Source organism: Hypanus sabinus, chromosome 23 (genome assembly GCF_030144855.1).
Source record: "Hypanus sabinus isolate sHypSab1 chromosome 23, sHypSab1.hap1, whole genome shotgun sequence".
Lineage (NCBI taxonomy): Eukaryota > Metazoa > Chordata > Chondrichthyes > Myliobatiformes > Dasyatidae > Hypanus > Hypanus sabinus.
In genome coordinates, this window is record NC_082728.1 from 51836926 (window position 1) to 51855139 (window position 18214).

At 40.1% G+C, this 18214-nt stretch overlaps 1 protein-coding gene across 1 annotated transcript in view; it reads right to left on the reverse strand.

Moving 5' to 3' along the window:
- Positions 1–2537: 2537 nt before the first annotated feature.
- spata20 (spermatogenesis associated 20) overlaps positions 2538–18214 on the reverse strand; it is a 472602-nt gene continuing 456925 nt past the window's right edge. The window contains exon 16 of the mRNA XM_059948873.1: positions 2538–4274. Coding sequence (XP_059804856.1) covers positions 4104–4274 — 171 coding nt within the window. The 3' untranslated portion in view covers positions 2538–4103. The remainder of the gene's footprint in view (positions 4275–18214) is intronic.

Sequence of the window (18214 nt, forward strand, 5' to 3'; positions counted from 1 at the left end):
CAGGTTCTGACAAATCTCTTCTCTGTTTTTATTCAAATGTAAAACTCTAAATAATCAGAACAGGCTCATCCATCTTATGAGCTGCTCCGCCAAGCAACCCACCTATTTAACCCTGGCCTAATCACAGGACGATTTACAATGACCTACTAACCGGTACGTCTTAGGAATGTGGAATGGGAACCGGAGCTCCCCGAGGAAACCTGCGCAGTTCGCAAGGAGAATGTACAAACTCCTTACAGGCAGCACTGGAATTGAACTCTGAACTCCAGAATGCTCCAAGCTGGAATAGTGTCACATTAACAGCTATGCGCCCTAGTATTGAAATCTACCAACCCCGAAAATATTTTAGAAAAGCATTCTAGGAATTTAGATCCTTTCTGAAGTTTACTGACTACAATTACTTAAGAAAATGGGTGATACCATTTTTCTGGCGAACTTATAATTTGTGGTTGCCGCTATATTTCAGCGACACACCGTACAGAAAGCTCGCCTTTGGGTACAAGTACTTCTCTTATTTTTATCCCTACTCCGACTGGTCTGGTGAGGATCTCTGTGAGGTATGTCATCAAGGACATACAAGATAGAACATAGAACAATACAGCACATTACAGGCCCTTCGGCCCACAATTTTGTGTCGACCCTTAAACCCTGCCTCCCATATAACCCTCCACCTCAAATTCCTCTGTATACCTGTCTAGCAGTCTCTTAAATTTCACTAGTGTATCTGCCTCCACCACTGAATCAGGCAGTGCATTCCACGCACCAACCACTCTCTGAGTAAAAAACCTTCCTCTAATATCTCCCTTGAACTTCCCTCCCCTTACCTTAAAGCCATGTCCTCTTGTACTGAGCAGTGGTGCCCTGGGGAAGAGGCGCTGGCTGTCCACTCTGTCTATTCCTCTTAATATCTTGTACACCTCTATCATGTCTCCTCTCATCCTCCTTCTCTCCAAAGAGTAAAGCCCTAGCTCCCTTAATCTCTGATCATAATCCATACTCTCTAAACCAGGCAGCATCCTGGTAAATCTCCTCTGTACTCTTTCCAATGCTTCCACATCCTTCCTATAGTGAGGTGACCAGAATTGAACACAGTACTCCAAGTGTGGCCTAACCAGAGTTTTATAGAGCTGCATCATTACCCCACAACACTTAAACTCTATCCCTCGACTTATGAAAGCTAACACTCCATAAGCTTTCTTAACTACCCTATCTACCTGTGAGGCAACTTTCAAGGATCTGTGGACATGTACCCCCAGATCCCTCTGCTCCTCCACACTACCAATTATCCTGCCATTTACTTTGTACTCTGCCTTGGAGTTGGTTCTTCCAAAGTGTACTTTCTCTGGGTTGAACTTCATCTGCCACTTCTCAGCCCAGTTCTGCATCCTATCAATGTCTCTCTGAAATCTGAGACAATCCTCAACACTATCCACAACACCACCAACCTTTGTGTCATCTGCAAACTTGCCAACCCAGCCCTCTACCCCCACATCCAGGTTGTTAATAAAAATCACAAAAAGTAGTGGTCCCAGAACCAATCCTTGTGGGACACCACTAGTCACAACCCTCCAATCTGAATGTACTCCCTCCACCACGACCCTCTGCTTTCTGCAGGCAAGCCAATTCTGAATCCACCTGGCCAAACTTCCCTGGATCCCATGGCTTCTGACTTTCTGAATAAGCCTACTGTGTGGTACCTTGTCAAATGCCTTACTAAAATCCATGTAGATCACATCCACTGCACTACCCTCATCTATATGAGGGTCACCTCCTCAAAGAACTCTAACAGGCTTGTTAGACACAACCTACCTGCCCTTCACAAAGTCATGCTGACTTGTCCCTGAACAGACCATGATTCTCTAAATACCCATAGATCCTATTTCTAAGAATCTTTTCCAACAGCTTTCCCACCACAGACATAAGGCTCACTGGTCTATAATTACCTGGACTATCCCTACTACCTTTTTTGAACAGGGGACAACATTTGCCTCCCTCCAATTCTCTGGTACCATTCCTGGGGACAATGAGGACATAAAGATCCCAGCCAGAGGCTCTCCAAAGTCTGCACCACTCAGGTTACTTAGTGATATTTCACAGAGAGGACTGGAGTCTACTACATGCTACAAAATTTAACCTTAAAGAGGGCTAGTAGGAGATAGGGGAAAGTTGCTCATCAGTCCCGTGGAATCAGCTCTTAAATTTGGAGCTAGAGTTGGAGTTCTATAGATTACCAGTCCAGGGAGATGAGTTTTCCCTTTCATTCCCCTGGACTGACTCTGTTTGTTGCAGAGAAAAGGGATGAATTAATGGTAAATGAGCAAAATATACATAACTGATGTGCATTTAATGAAGGAGAACAGAATTCAGACTCCGGCATATGCTTAATATGTTAACGCATCTTAATCAGTTCATTATAATATGTCAGGTGTACTTATCAAACATTTAAGGAGTCAAAAATTATCAAGCTGTGGTTTTGAAATATCTTACAGATAATGTCAGCAAGGAACTTCACCAGAGAAAGTCCACAGGGAAATATTATTTATTTGCATCTCATCTTTAGGTAATTGTTCTTTTGGAAAACATTGTTATTTGTTATATCACCAACCCAAGTTTGTTTCAGTTTCAGAAATCATAAGGGATATACGATGTTGACCCTACAATTTAAAAAGTCATTCTCCACTAATGAGGCACTTGCATTTGAAGTCCAAATTATATCCACAGGATGAATCATGGCCAATCCATCAGTAGGAATGTGCTCTGGTTCATGCATGGTAATACATAACATCATTATCTTCAGTGCTCATTAAGGTGAATAATGATTCAGGGATTGGAGCACAGTGCAAATGGAAGAAGAATCACATACCAGCAAACCAAGTTATAGACTAGCTATGGCACTGAGTAAAATAAAAGGGAATTGGTTTGGGGAAATGACATGTCTTTTTTTTTCAGGTGACGCAGAGATTACAGCTTGCTTCATGGATGGAAGGGCCTCAGGGAGTTCTGGTGGAAAGTGTGCCATTAAGGTGAAAGGGGAGTCAACTGGGAGAACCATGATGAAAGAGTGGGAAGTGTGCCGACAGCTCAATAGACTATCTACTTTCCAAGATGGTAAAGCATAATGCCTCATAAAATCTCAAAGTCCTTTAAATCCACCGATGTAGATTTGGTCTGCGGTCACTGGTGTAAGGACTCAAGTCATACATGGCAAGATCCCTCAACAGCAATTATACTTAATACTGGATGATGGATTTGGGCAGGAAGCCAGAGTGATCTGCTATACTCATCATTGAAATAATACCATGGGATTATTTAATCTTATTCAGAGGGAAGGCAGTGACCCCATTTAACAGGTCATGCATAAAATGGTGACTCCAGTGCTCCCTCAAATACAAGGAAACCAGATTATGTTTGATTACATCATTCTAAAGATGAACTCAGCCAAATAGCTCAACTATCAGAACTACTACATATTATAAGGGTCAGAAAGTTGTAAATTCAGTCAGTTCCAGCATAAGCACTAGCTTCTCTAGCATCCAGGACATCGTGAAGGAAACGATGCCTCAGAAAGGCAGCATCATTCATTAAGGACCACTATGACCCAGGATATGCCCTCATTAAACCTCAGGGAGGAGGTACAGGAACCTGAAGGCACATACTCAATGATTCAGGAACAAACAGCTTCTTCCCCTCTGCCATCCAATTTCTGAATGGACATTGAACCCATGAACACTAGCTCACTACTTATTTTGCACTTAATTTACTTTTAATGATATATATTTATATATATACACTGCTTACTGAAATTCAGTTTTTATTATTATGTATTCCAATATATTGCTGCTGCATACAACAAATTTCACAAAATATCAGTAATATTACACTGAATTCTGATTTTAATTTTGATTCTGAAATGATAACTACTATTGGAAATAAAATGATTACCCGTTTTGTGCCATCACACTAAGCTGAAGATCATTTCGACCTGCACAAAATTTTTCTCCTGAGATTAAATAAAGTATTGAAAATCAACAATATTCACAGGCATTTATAGTAAGCAATTTGTCTGTTGTTGCTCCGTGTCTTTGTGCTGAGTTACTGTCACATCATTTAATAAGTAATGCTTTGAGCTCGGCAGCTGAGGTAACTGGAAGCGAACAGCTGAAGTTCTGGCAAATGTAGACTGTAGCCTTGCCATCTTTCAATTCTAAGGTAGACAGGAACGGCAGGGTCTGATACAAGAAGCTCTCAGAGTTCCCATCTGCCAGAAGTAATATCTAATGAAAGAAAAGAAAACCTTCATTAGAGCAATGTATTACAGAACCAATACAACAAAAATCAGGGTTAATTGTGTCACATTACCCTTTCTTTTGTTGGGATACGAGTGCCAGAGCCAATAATATTATTGCATCAACAGGAGTTACCCTGAAACTATTAAGAATCAACTATGTGGTATAAATTTCATCCAGGTACCCAAAATAATTATTTTTCAATTGCCAGCACAAAATTACCAGAATTGAATTCAGTTCCACTACTTGTTATGCTAAACTGATTTCAACCCCAAACTTCTGATCGCTGGTCCAACACGATCAGATCACCTTACCTTTCTTACATCAACAGTGTGTTTAAAACCCAGGCAATATATTCGTGTATATACATCTTACTGCTGTGTAACAAGGACCATGCCCTGTCCACCAACCATCAAAAAACTCCACCCTCTCCTTTTCATGGCATCTTCGTATCTTCTATTCCCAGACAAGTGATAAGGTGATCACCTTTACTACTTTCAGTTTAGTCTTTTAGTCTGGAGTAAGTGATGGGGAGTGATGGGGGGGGGGGGGGGGGAATGTTTTTGCTACTGCTTTTGCATGGGCCTTGGGGTTCTAATGTTTTCTGTCATTCATTCTTTGGGGTTTTTCTTCTGTCTGCAAAGAATTTCAGGTTGTATACTGTACACAGTAAGTTAAAGTTAAAGTCTGTCCCGAGCCTTATAGTCTCATGGGCCGGTGCTTATGCCAGTTTCCGTGGCGTGAAGCGAAGACTGAGAGACTCGCCCCCCCCCCCCAACATGAGGTTATCCAGTCCACCCATTTTCAGCTGGGTGGACTGGAGCAAATGTGCAGTTAAATACCTTGTTCAAGGTACGCTGCCTCGGCTGGGGCTTGAACTCACGACCTTCAGATCGCTAGTCCAATGTCTTAACCACTTGGTCAAGCGCCACACACTGTATAAGTTCTCTGATATTAAACTGAACCATTAAACCATTGAAATTATAGTATCAACCTTTTCTACTTCTAATGAAATATTTAATTATTTTCCTTTCCACAGATTTGCTCAATATTTCTAAGACTTTTTTATCAGCCCTTTTATATAATGTATTGTAGGATTGATATCATAAATACCAAGTTCTTATTCAAACAACAAAACATTTCTCCATCATCAGAAATTCTGGAGTGCAAGTACTAAAGAGAATTGTTTGGACGTTGAATTTCAATTCCTATCCACTTAAGTGCCATATTTTCCTTATCAGTCAGCCACTTTAGGCCAATTGACTGGAGCAGAGAGACTGACAGATGGCAGAGGCTGGACAATGTGCACAAGTAACAGACCAGAAATAGTTTATAGATTAATCCCAATCAGCAGGACAGCAAGAATAAAACAACTCTGCTCTGCATGTGTCTCCACTCTCCCTCATTGACAGGCATTGATAAAAGCCATCTTAAAGCAGAGTGCTGCTATCAGTGATTCAGAATATGGAAAGTAAATGGGGCCAGCTACAGCTTGCTCCCCCATGGGGTGAATTTTGACAGCTGATAGTCATGAACTCTAGCAATGCTAAGCCATCAGTTAATGGATTTGCAGCATTCTCCCTTCGTGAAGTTGAGAGTTCATAACCTGACTGGAGGTTGAAGTACTATTTGACTGTTGAGTGCACCAAAGGAAAGCTCTGATTTACTTTAAAACTCTCTCCTTAGGAGACAATTTGGAGCTTTAGTTATCACTGAAGGACTCAATATTCATGTGTTAATCAAGTTTGAATGTTGTTCTGATAGGTACAGTCAACCCTCCTTTTCCATGGGGGATTGGTTCTGGGACCCCCCGCGGATACCAAAAAATGTGGATGCTCAAGTCGGTGGACTTTAGGACCCAGTGGATCACCAGAGTTTATTTAATCTGTCTCAGTGCGGTGGACTTTAGGACCTGATGGAATTTGGGACCTGCCGCCTGCCGTGTTTCTGTTCTGGAAAATGATCACGATTGAAAATAAAGTGGAAATAATAAAGCAATCGGAAAAAGGTGAAACACCATTGGTCATTGGAAAAGTGTTAGGCTGCAGTCAGGATAAAGTGAGAATAATGGAGCATGTGAAGGCCCTGCCCTGATGAAAGCTACAATTATTACTAAGCAGCACAGTGGTTTAATTATTGAAAACATGTATTTTCTTAAGTGTTTTAAATGCATAGAAAGGTAAAATATAAGACAAACATCTGACTAACGCTAAATAATATCGGATGTACCTGTTCTGACTTAGGTTTTTTTTTAAATCCCGACCCGTGGTAACCTATGCACATCCTCCCATATACTTTAAATCATCTCTAGATTACTTATAATACCTAATACAATGTAAATGCGATGTAAATAGTTGTTATACTGTATTGTTTAGGGAATAATTACAAGAACATGCTCATTATATAACATGCATGTTATACTGTACATGCTCAAACGACAACTGTTGGAGAGAGAACTTCCAGGTTTTCCTGATCCGTGGTTGGTTGAATCCACGCATGCGGAACCTGCAGATAAGGAGGGCTGACTGTATCTTGAACAGGTAAAAAAGATCTCACCTAAGTCAAAGGCAAGCAGGGATTGATTGGGATGGCAGATCTTTGCAATTTAACAATAGTTTAGCTGTTCTTGCTGGATGCGAAGTAAGTTAAAAGTTCCTTCAACTAAATCAAAGATAATTTAATAAATTAACTTGAAAGAGGAAGGAGGGGTACAAAGTATTTCACCTTCAAAATATCTATCAGTTTTCTGAGGTTGATTAAAATGGGAAGAAAAGCTGCTGGAGGACAGACCAACGTGGACATGGATTGAAATGCAAGGCCATATGACAAAACCCTTAAAGGCAGAGAGATATTCCTCTTAATCCTGGGAAGTTAAACTGTGCTGGTGGTTTTAATTTGGCAACTTTAATACTGTAAGTTTTAAGGTAATTGTGGAGAAGGATGCTGACCCTCAATCTAAAAATCCTAAATCTGGAGACATCTGATTTCAACAGAGGATGTGGCAAAGTAGATAGGAAGCAGCTGCATGTGGGTAAAATGACATCTAAAAAGTGATAATCTTTCAAAGTTTCTGGAGGAGTTCAGGGCTAGCATGTTCTAGGAAGGGTGAAAGGCAAAAAAGGCAGGATTAGAGAACTTAGGGTGACAAATGATATTGAAGGTTTAATTAGGGTGATAAAAACAAAATATGTATCAGGAGTAAGGAACTGGAAATGAATGAGCCCTTTGAGGAATGCAGAGACTGGAGGAGAGAATTTAAAAAGAAATGAAGAGGACAAAAAGGGGCAATGAAACATTCTTGCCAAGTAAGGTAAAGGAGGATCCCAGGACATTCTGTAAGTATATTAGAAGCAAGAAGAGAAAGGGTGGATCTCCTTCGAGATCAAAGGAAGTATCTATAGAGCTAGGAGATGCGGGGAAGGGGTATACTGAAAGTCTGGAGATGTCAGTATTAAGGTGGAGGTGTTGGATGCCCTAGAACAGATAAGCATAGATGAATCCCCCTGGCCAGATGAGATCTTTCACAGGATGCTATGAGAAAGAGGGAGGGGACACCAGGGCAGTAGTATGTCTATTTTATTTGGTCACAGGTCAAATTCTTTCTATTTAAGAAAAAAGCAGGGATAAGTCAGGTAATTATAGGCTGGAGAGAAATACATCAGTGGGAGGGAAGCTATTGGAGAAAATTCTAAGTGATATTATTCATATGTATTAGGAAATGGAAAAGCTGATTGTTGACAGCCAGCATGACTTTGTGCAAGGGAAAATGGACAAAAGAATTGAAATACTTATCATATGAGGAGCATCTGATAACTCTAGGCCTGTATTCACTGGAATTCAAAAGAATGAGAGGGGCCTCATTGAAACCTATCAAATATTGAAAGGCCTCAATAGAGTGGATGTGCAGAGGATGTTCTTATGGTTGGGCAGTGTAAGACAAGAGGGCAGACCCTCAGAATTGAGGGACATACATTTAGAACAGAGATAAGGATGAATTTCTTTCACCAGAGGATGGTGAATCTGTAGAATTTATTGCCACAGGTGACTGTGGAGGCCTGTGGATTATATTATTCGATATATTTAAGGCAGTGGTTGATAGATTCTTGATTAATGAGGGCATAAAGGGATATGTGAAAAGGCAGGACACTTGGCTGAGAGGGAAATGTCTCCAGTAGCCATCTAGAATAGGCCCCCTTTATTCTGTCTCTTTGCTCCTGCCAGTCGGCCAATCTTCTATCCGTACTAGTATCTTTCCTGCAATGCCATGGCTCTGATCTTGTTAAGCAGCTTCATGTGCAGCACCTTGTCAAAGACCTTCTGAAAATTCAAGTAAACAAAATCCATTGACTCTCCTTTGTCTAGTCTGCTTGTTACTTCCTCAAGTAATTCCAACCGATTTGACCCCTTAAGGAATCTATGCTGACTTTGGCCTACTTTAAAGTACCCTGAAATCTTATCCTTAATAATGGACTCCAACATCTTTGCAACCACAGAAGTCAGGCTAAATGGCCTATAATTTCCATTCTTCTGCCTCCTTCCCTTCTTAAAGGGAGTGACATTGCAATTTTCCAGTTTTTCAGAACCATTCCAGAATCTAGTGATTTTCAAAATATGTCCCCACAATCTCTTCAGCTACCTCTTTCAAAAAGCTGAGGTGTAGTCTATCTGGTCCAGGTGACTTAGCTACCTTTAGATCTTTCAGTTTCTCAAGCACCTTCACCTTAGTAATAGCAACTATACCGCACTTCTGCCCCATGACACCCTCATATTTTTGGAATCTTGTTCATGTATTCCACACCAATGTTTTATAACATTTCCACTTCTTGTTGGTTCATCAGAACTCTGATGTCACACCTCAAATTCCTGAAAGTTTCTTGATTGCTTCCTTTTTTGTTTTATGACCTTGGTAACATGGAACCAGGAATTTACAAACAACCCCAATTACTTTTTAATCAAGAGCCTGGCACTGGAGAGCCTAAACATCATAGTTTGTTCCTCTAGGCTGCACAGGATCTGTGACGTGGGATCGGAGCCTCTTTTAACTTCAAAGCTATGTTTTCTGATACAATCTGTAACTACTCTGGAGAGTTTCTGTTTGTTTTCATACCATTGGTACATTTTTGAATATAAAAGGAACCGGGGGACAGGGTTAGTGCAGAAAAATTGAGCTGAGTTAAATTATATGCTTTAATCTTACTTAACGGCAGAGTAAGCACAAGGGACTCAATAGCCTGCTCGTTCTAATTCTTATGTTCTTAACACAATGTGTTAAATAGTAAATAGATTGCGTACAAAATTGTAAAATGAAATTGTATTGCTGCATTGAGAGGCTAAGTTTTCAGGGCTATGAGGAACTGCAGAGGATTATATGTACAGCTTGAATTATTTGATTTTAACTGATTAAAAATGTGGAAACCTTATTTGGAAAATCTGATCCATATTCAGCGAAGAAACTCTGTAGCTGCAGTATAAATGCTACCATGGAGGACTTCTGCCTTTTGTTTGGAACGCTGTACACAGACTGTGGATTAGTTTATTTCTAGCATTTATTGGAGAGTAACATACAAAAAAAGTGCTGAAGGAACTCAGCAAGACAGGCAACATCTATGGAAATAAATAAACAGTCAATGTTTCCAGCTGAGACCTTCTTCAGGACTGAAATGGAAGGAGGAAGAAACCAGAATAAAAAGGCAGGAGAGTGAAAGGAGGCTATCTAGAAGGTGATAGGTGAAGCCAGGTGAGTAGGAAAGGTCAAGGGCTGGAGAAAAAGGAATCTGATAGGAGAAACAGGAGGAGGAGGTGAACCAGGGGGAGGTGATAGGAAGGAGAGAAGAGGTAAGAGGCCAGAGTAGGGAATAGAAGAGGGGAGGGAAAATAAATATTTTACCAGAAGGAGAAATTGATATTCATGCCATCAGTTTGGAGGCTAACAGATGGAATATAAGGTAAAAGTACACTGCAGATGCTATACATGTTGGAATATAAGGTGTTGTTCCTCCACCCTGATGGCGGCCTCATCTTGGCACAAGAGGAAACCATGGACCAACATGTCGGAACAGGAATGGGAATCAGAATTAAAATATTTGGTGCTGTAAAATTAAGCTTTTGGAGGACGAAGAGTGGCCTGATGGTGGTGTAATAGGGAAGTAAAACAGTGGTGTCCAAAACAAGAGAAAAATCCCATATATTGCAGATACATTTTTCACAGACCCCATACCTTTCTCCATTACATTCCATCTGCTATGTCCTCATGCTTTCCCATAGCCTGCTTATATCTCCTCCATATCTTCCTCACAACGTACACTAAGCCATGTCCAGCAGCTCCCAGATGCATATTCTTCTAAAGTCAAGTTCCTGAGAGTGAACATCGTCAATAGCCTGTCCTGGCCCAACAATGTAGATGCCATGGTCATGAATGCATCAGTACCTCTACTTCTTGAGGAAGGCTAAAGAATTTCGGCATGTTCTCTTCAGCTGTCACTGATTAATGTACAGATCCACCATTTAAAGTGTTCTACTTATCGGGATGCATTATGTCTTGGTATGGCAACTGCTCTGCCTAGGATTAATAAAAACTGCAGAGAGCTGTGGACACAGCTTAGCACATTACAGAAATCAACTTCCATTTTATAGACTGCGTGCTGTACACTTCTTGCCATCTTGGTAAAGCAGTCAATATAACCAATGACAATGCACCTTAGACATTCTCTCCTCTGCCCCCTTCTATAAGATGAAGATAGAAAAGCCTGAAAGCTCATACCACCAGCTCAGACAAACTTCAATGTTATAAGACCACTGACAGTCTCCTAGTATGAAAAGATGGACTCTTGCCTTCACAATCTATCTCATTACAGCCTTGCAGCTTATTGTTTCCCTGCATTGTACCTGTACTGTAATTACAAATTATTCTACATTCTGTAAATGCTTTTCCTTGTGCTGTCGAACATGATGAAGTCATCTGCATGGATACCATACAAAACAATGTTTTTAGTACAGTTTGGTACGAGACAATAATAAACTCTGTTACTAATCAGGGCAAGTGGCTTTGAAACCAAAGAACAACTTCCCCACATAACTCACTGTATCAGTGTGTAAACATATTGTATCTATGACTCCATCAAAGTTTTGATTTGTTATACAAAATGAGGTCAAAAAATTGAAGGAAATTATTAAATGAGCTTTCATTAAATATCCAAAATGAACTGTGTTTATCAAAACCGGGATATCAGTCCCAAACTGAAGCAAAGATAAAAGCCTATATTCTATCACAACACAACTGGTCTTTCAGCCAGCCAGTGCGGACATAATGGCCATAATGGGTGGCCTTTTCTAGACAATGTGATTCTATAATTTATTTCCGGTTGAAATTGGTGTGGGTGGGGGAAGTGCATTCAGTCACAGAATATCAATCATACAAAAGATTACAGGCTCATTATTGGATAATTAAAATTATACTTTACACAGGTGAAAAAATTTGGGCTAATGTACTGCTGAGAAATACTTCACAAACAATGAATGTAGAGTTGTTTGGTGCCCAGAAGAATCCCATCTAGAGCTTTATCATTGGGAGCTCCAATTTTAACTGACCCTAAGAATTTCTCCAACTAGGCATACAAGTAGCTGAGGCAAGTATATTGGCATTTTTGACACTCCCTTGAATGAGGAATTTTCATTGATAGATACTCCAGAAAAGTTCAAAGAGATGTCAAGTATGAATATAGCCCAGTGCACCATGAGCAATAGCCTATTCAAAACTTACCATCTGTTCATTACATAAAATCAAACACCTTCTCACCAACACAAACTTCTTTATAATTACTTGAAACACATCAGTGATAAAACTTGGGAGGGTTCGTACAGGAGTTACTGCCTTTCTAAAATACTGCCTGACATTTCACTATTGCCAAAATAGTGCTTAATGCTAGAAACAACTCATATTAATAGCACCTTTAATGCAGTGAGAAGTCCTAAAAGTCTACACAAGAGTTTGATTAAATAAAATATGAAACTTATTCGCACAAGGCTGAAAACCAAATGTTTGGACAATAGAGTAGTTTATAAGGAGAGACAAAGGAAGAGCTGAAACTCAGGGCAGCTGAAGGCCTATAGAGATCTTGGTGTGTGACTCTGCACTTTCCACATTCTTTGCTCCAAAATCTTTACAGAGTCAATAGACAATAGGTGCAGAAGTAGACCATTCGGTCCTTCGAGCCTGCACTGCCATTTTGAGATCATGGCTGATCATCTACTGTCAATACCCGGTCCCTGCCTTGTCCCCATATCCCTTGATTCCCCTATCCATAAGATACCTATCTAGCTCCTTCTTGAAAGCATCCAGAGAATTGGCCTCCACTAACTTCCGAGGCAGTGCATTCCAGACCCCCACAACTCTCTGGGTAAAGAGGTTTTTCCTTAACTTTGTCCTAAATGACCCACCCCTTATTCTCAAACCATCCCTCTGGTACTGAACTCTCCCAGCATCTGGAACATATTTCCTGCCTCTATCTTGTCCAATCCCTTAATATGTTGCAATCAGATCCTCTCTCAATCTCCTTAATTCCAGCGTGTACAAGCCCAGTCTCTCTAACCTCTCTGTGTGAGACAGTCCAGACATCCCAGGAATTAACCTCGTGAATCTACGCTGCACTTCCTCTACAGCCAGGATGTCCTTACTTAACCCTGGAGACCAAAACTGTACACAATACTCCAGGTGTGGTCTCACCAGGGCTCTGTACAAATGCAAGAGGATTTCCTTGCTCTTGTACTCAATTCCCTTTGTAATAAAGGCCAACATTCCATTAGCCTTCTTCACTGCGTGCTGCACTTGCTCATTCACCTTCAGTGACTGATGAACAAGGACTCCTAGATCTCTTTGTATTTCTCCCTTACCTAACTCTACACCGTTCAGATAATAATCTGCCTTCCTGTTCTTACTCCCAAAGTGGATAACCTCACACTTATTGAATCATACAGCACTGAAACAGAACTTTTGGTCCACTGTGTCTATGTCAAATTTTTTCCCCATGTACACTGATTCCACTTGTCCACACTAGGCCCATATCCTTCTTTACCCTTCTTATTCAAGTGCTTGTCTAAATGCCTCTTAAACATCATGATTATAAGATATAGTTGAAGAATAAGGCCATTCGGCCTATTGAGACTGCTCTGTCATTTCATCATGGCTGATCCATTTTTCCTGTCAGCCCCAATCTCCGGTCTTCTCTTTGTATCCCTTCATGCTGGCTAATGAAGAATCTATCAACCTCTGCCTTAAAAATACATAAAAACTTAGCCTCTACAGTTGCCTGTGGCAAATAATTCCACATTCACCACCCTCTCCAATGTTAGCGCATCCTTTCATAGACAACTGGTTGAAAACTGCTCAAGTGAGGCCTCATCATTGCTCTACCACCTCCTCTATCAGCCCATTCCAGATTATCAACCACTCTCTGTGTAAAAACAAACTGGAAGTTACCTTAATTAGTTTTTTTTAAAGGAATTCATTGGAAATTAGTTGTTATTTATTTCTTAAGAACATAAGAAACAGGAGCAAGAGTGGCCAAGCAGCCCCTCAAACCTGCTCCATCTTTCAAGAATATCATAGCTAATCCATTCTTGGCTTCAGCATCACTCTCATTCCATTTCTCCTTGACTCCTTAATAGCTTAAGTGTCTATCAGTTTCAGCCTTGGAAATATTCAACGGCTCTGACTCCACAGTTCTCTTGGGTCAAGATTGCAAAGATGCAAAACTCCTTAGTGGAAAAAAATTACTCAGTTCTATCTTAAAAGGGAAAGTCCTTGTTCTGAAATGACAATCCCTAGTTCTAGGTAATTCCAATAGGGAAAATATCCAGAGCTGGAAAGTATAAACTCAGAATGTGTCATCTCTTTACAATGGATGTCTGGAGATGTGTTTGGTACATCTTGACACTGTTGTCTCAACCCAAAATAAACATAATGCTTAAGATTCTATAAGTGCTAGGTTCTATATTTGACACCATTGCAAACTGTAAGTACCTCTGAAGTCATTTCCCCTACAGTTCCAGTGGAAGTTTTCACTGTGAAACATTAACTCCCTTTGTCTCAACAGATACTGCCTAACCAGTTGAGTATTTTTAGGATTTTATTTGAATCTCCAAATGTTAATAGCAGTTTTTTTTTGTTACAGTGCTTAGTTACTGTTTATTTTAAATATGGATGTTTTAGTGAAGTAATCTGTACAAACCAGTGTCTTTGGTGCAAAACACTCTAATATCCATGCCTCTGTGGGTTTCTCTTAGCTTCACGGTAACTATTCGATTGCACAATATTTCAGTAACTGAGTCTTGGCTCTCTTACAGTACATTGAAGCCACATTATAAATGCTCTCATCAGTTACACACTCCTCCTATCCTGAAATTCCCACCTGTTAAACATTTAAACTACATTCTATTTTTTAATCCTATTTCTAAATTTTGTTTGCCATGCCCTCTGCTCACTAAACTACATTGAATCTCAATTTTATAATTTTCATCCATATCTTGAAATCTCTTCTTGAACCTGTTCTTCCCAATTTCCATGACCACTTCCAGTCCCAACAACCTTTGGAGATGGCTAAGTATTACCTCTTTGCAACCTCTGTGTCTATTATACCAAAATTAATTATTGTGTTTTCTGTTCACCCTCAGCTCTGAAAATCCCTCTCTCTCTCTTTTTTAAATTCCTTTCAACCAAACTCCTGTCATCTGCCTTGGAACATCTTTTATGTTAAATATTGTTTTGATAATGCTCCTTCAACCTACCTTGGGACATCTTATCTTATATCTTACACCTTGGGACATCTTGTCTTATACATATAAAAGTTGTTGTTTATCAGACTTTTTAGATGAGGCAAAATTCATTGTCAGCTGACAAACCACATATTACTAATCCACGTGGAACAAGAAAAAACGAGGTCGCAGGCTCTCTAATTCTGCTGCATTTTATAACCCCTGCATATCTGTGGGAGTGAAATGGACAAAGTTGCCTTAGTATTCCGGAGTTATATGTTGGCCTGTATCAATGTGTTTCCAACTCCTAGACTCCATTTCTGATAGGATTCCTAGTCTCAATACATTATAGGGCCCAAACTTTAGAGTCTTTGATCTCCAGGGTTGTATTTTGTTGCCATGGCTCCTAGAGATTCCGGTTTCCAGGGATCTAAGGCACTTGTGACAGAATTCCTGCTCTCCATATATTTAGAATTCTTGAGTCATTCATTAAGGTTTCCATTCTCTATTTGTTATCATGTCTCTATTTATTTGATACTTGGCGGTGCTCTGACTGAGTGAGGGCCACTGTCGGTCAGAGTTGACCATGGATATTGCATTCTAGCTGTCTAAATATACAAGCCTGGGCAGTATGAGGTGGAGAGCAAGCTGATGCCCATGTAGCAAGCTCCCCCTCTCCAGGCATCTGAAGAAACCAAAGGAACGGCATAGACCAACACAGTTGGGATCAACAGTGTCGCAGGAGTTGCCAGTCTGCATTGAACTCAATGTAGGACTGCCTTAGGGACTCCAGGTCCGGACTTTTCCATCAGGTCTTACTTCTGAAGCCTTCCCCATGAATGGGTATAGCTGCAGGACAGTGTAGGTTTGAGATCAGTTTTCCTTCTCCTAGATGAGCTGCCAGCCACGACTGATGAGCCCCATTTGCCAATGCTCTACATAGCTTGCTATATTGAATTTGATGGCCTTATCAAAATACATGAGATTCTAAGAGTGGATGTTAAAAAGATGATTCTCTTTGTAGTGGAATCTGCAACCAGGGCATTGGATCATAATAGAAGTCACTCATGAAGACAGAGATGGTGAGGAATCTCGTCTCTCGGGGGCAGTTCAGCTATTTAGAATTTTCTACCTTGGACTGTGGAGACTGAATATAATTGAGGCCAAAAGTGAGGAGTTCGGAGTCAAGTCATAGTGAACAGTTTAGGACAAGATCAGATCAATAAATGGAGGTGTAATGTTCTCCTTCGCGTGTCACGAAACGCCGAATTTAACGTCGAGATAAACCACAGTTAATAAGAACCAGATCGCAGTAAGATTAACCATTTACTGTTCACTCTTCACATTAACATATGGTGAAAACTGTTGATAAAACAATACAAGATTGATACAGTATTTGTTCCTTCCTTAATATCACATTTCAAGTGTAAATACTTGCAAAGGTGACTATAACTACATTACACTAAGGTGCAGTATACAGGGAGAGTTTACCTGCTCCATTGACTACTTTAAATACACTTCCATGCAAACTATCCGCGACTCTTTAACTAACGAAAGCATAAACATTATCTACCGTCGTTACTTCTAACAGGATCGGCATTAACATCTTAGTTCAATATATCGATTATCTATTAACTTACAGCGTTGCTCTCACTGTGATTTCTCATGCCTGCAAAACAACTTCTGCTCGGGTCTGCCTCGTGGTAAGCCCCCACCCTCGCGCTAATTTCAAACCGGTACTTTCCCACAAGACGCGGCGAAACCGGATGTGACGTCATCGCATGCCGATATATTTTACATGCAATGAATATACTTTAAACACTTCTAATTCTAACTAGAAAATACTATTGAATGAATTACTAAGCAAAAATATTATAAACTAAATAACTGTCGTAAAGACAGCACAGGAGGAGTGGCCCATTCCTGTTCTGATTTCTTATGTTCTAATATGGTGTACATCATGTTCAAATAAACATTACATGACAAAGTACTCTCTATCTTTGGGCTGCTAACTTTTATTGAAATGATGACTTTGAGTAAGGCAGTCTTTTGAAGAGTTAAAACAGATGTCTCTGCAGATTGAGGATTGGGCAGAACTTTTCCATAAAAGTTGATAAGAAATTAGATATATCTTGCCAATCAGTATAAGAGAGAGAATGCTTTTACAACTTGGATATCAAAGGTCATGGGAAATAGATATGCGATGTTACAGTTGTTTGTGTTGCCTTGCTAGAAAGTGCATAGCAATAGCCTCAGGAGATTTTAGAGAAGGAAGTCAACATTCCTCCAGAGGCCTGCATATTCAGAGCTGAAGGTTCTTCAAGACTTTACTTACACATTGTGTAATGCTGCTATTATTAACAAGTGACTTCCACTGAATATAACAAAATTTTTCTCTGGGAAGCGAAAAGGGCTAATGTCATAGGTAACGTAATGTCAAACTGGTTCTTCGTCACAAGGGGATTCCCAGAAGAAATGTTCTTAATAAGAAAAGAAAAAGATGATGGTAAGAAGTGATATAAAGGAGAACATAGGATTAAAAAAATCTCAAAAGAAGTTAACAATAAACAAAAAAAAGATTGGAAAGACAACAAGACAAAGTGGAGGAGTGGGAGACACACAGGCTCCGGGGCACGTATTTGAAGAATACCTGGCCTAAGCTCAGCAGCTGGAGAGAGGACACTAGATAATCAGTGCAAGGAATAAACATTGCTCCAGTTGGAACACTTCTTCAGCTGGACTAACGATAGAAGAATTATTCTATATCTAAACATGCTGTGAATGATCCAGAGGTGTAGAAGGTACCTTTTTCCACTCTAACTAGATCTGCAGGCGTAACGTTTTCATTATTTTTGCTATATTCTCCACACTGTTTTGGCAGTTGAAAACATTCCTTGCTGGGGTGTATCCCTACCACTGCATTATATCACCCTGCCTCAATGTGCTGTATTATGGACCTGAAGCATTGCATTATCCACTAATGCACTGCAGCACTACCCCCTGGTACACTGTCTCACCTAGCCCCAGTGCACTACATCATCCACTGGATGCACTGCACTATCAGCTTGGTTACATGTATTACCCAGCTCCAATGTTCTGCTTTACACAGCCTAGATTCAAGATTCAAACACATTTATTATCACAGAATGTATAAACTATACACTTTGAAATTTGTTTGT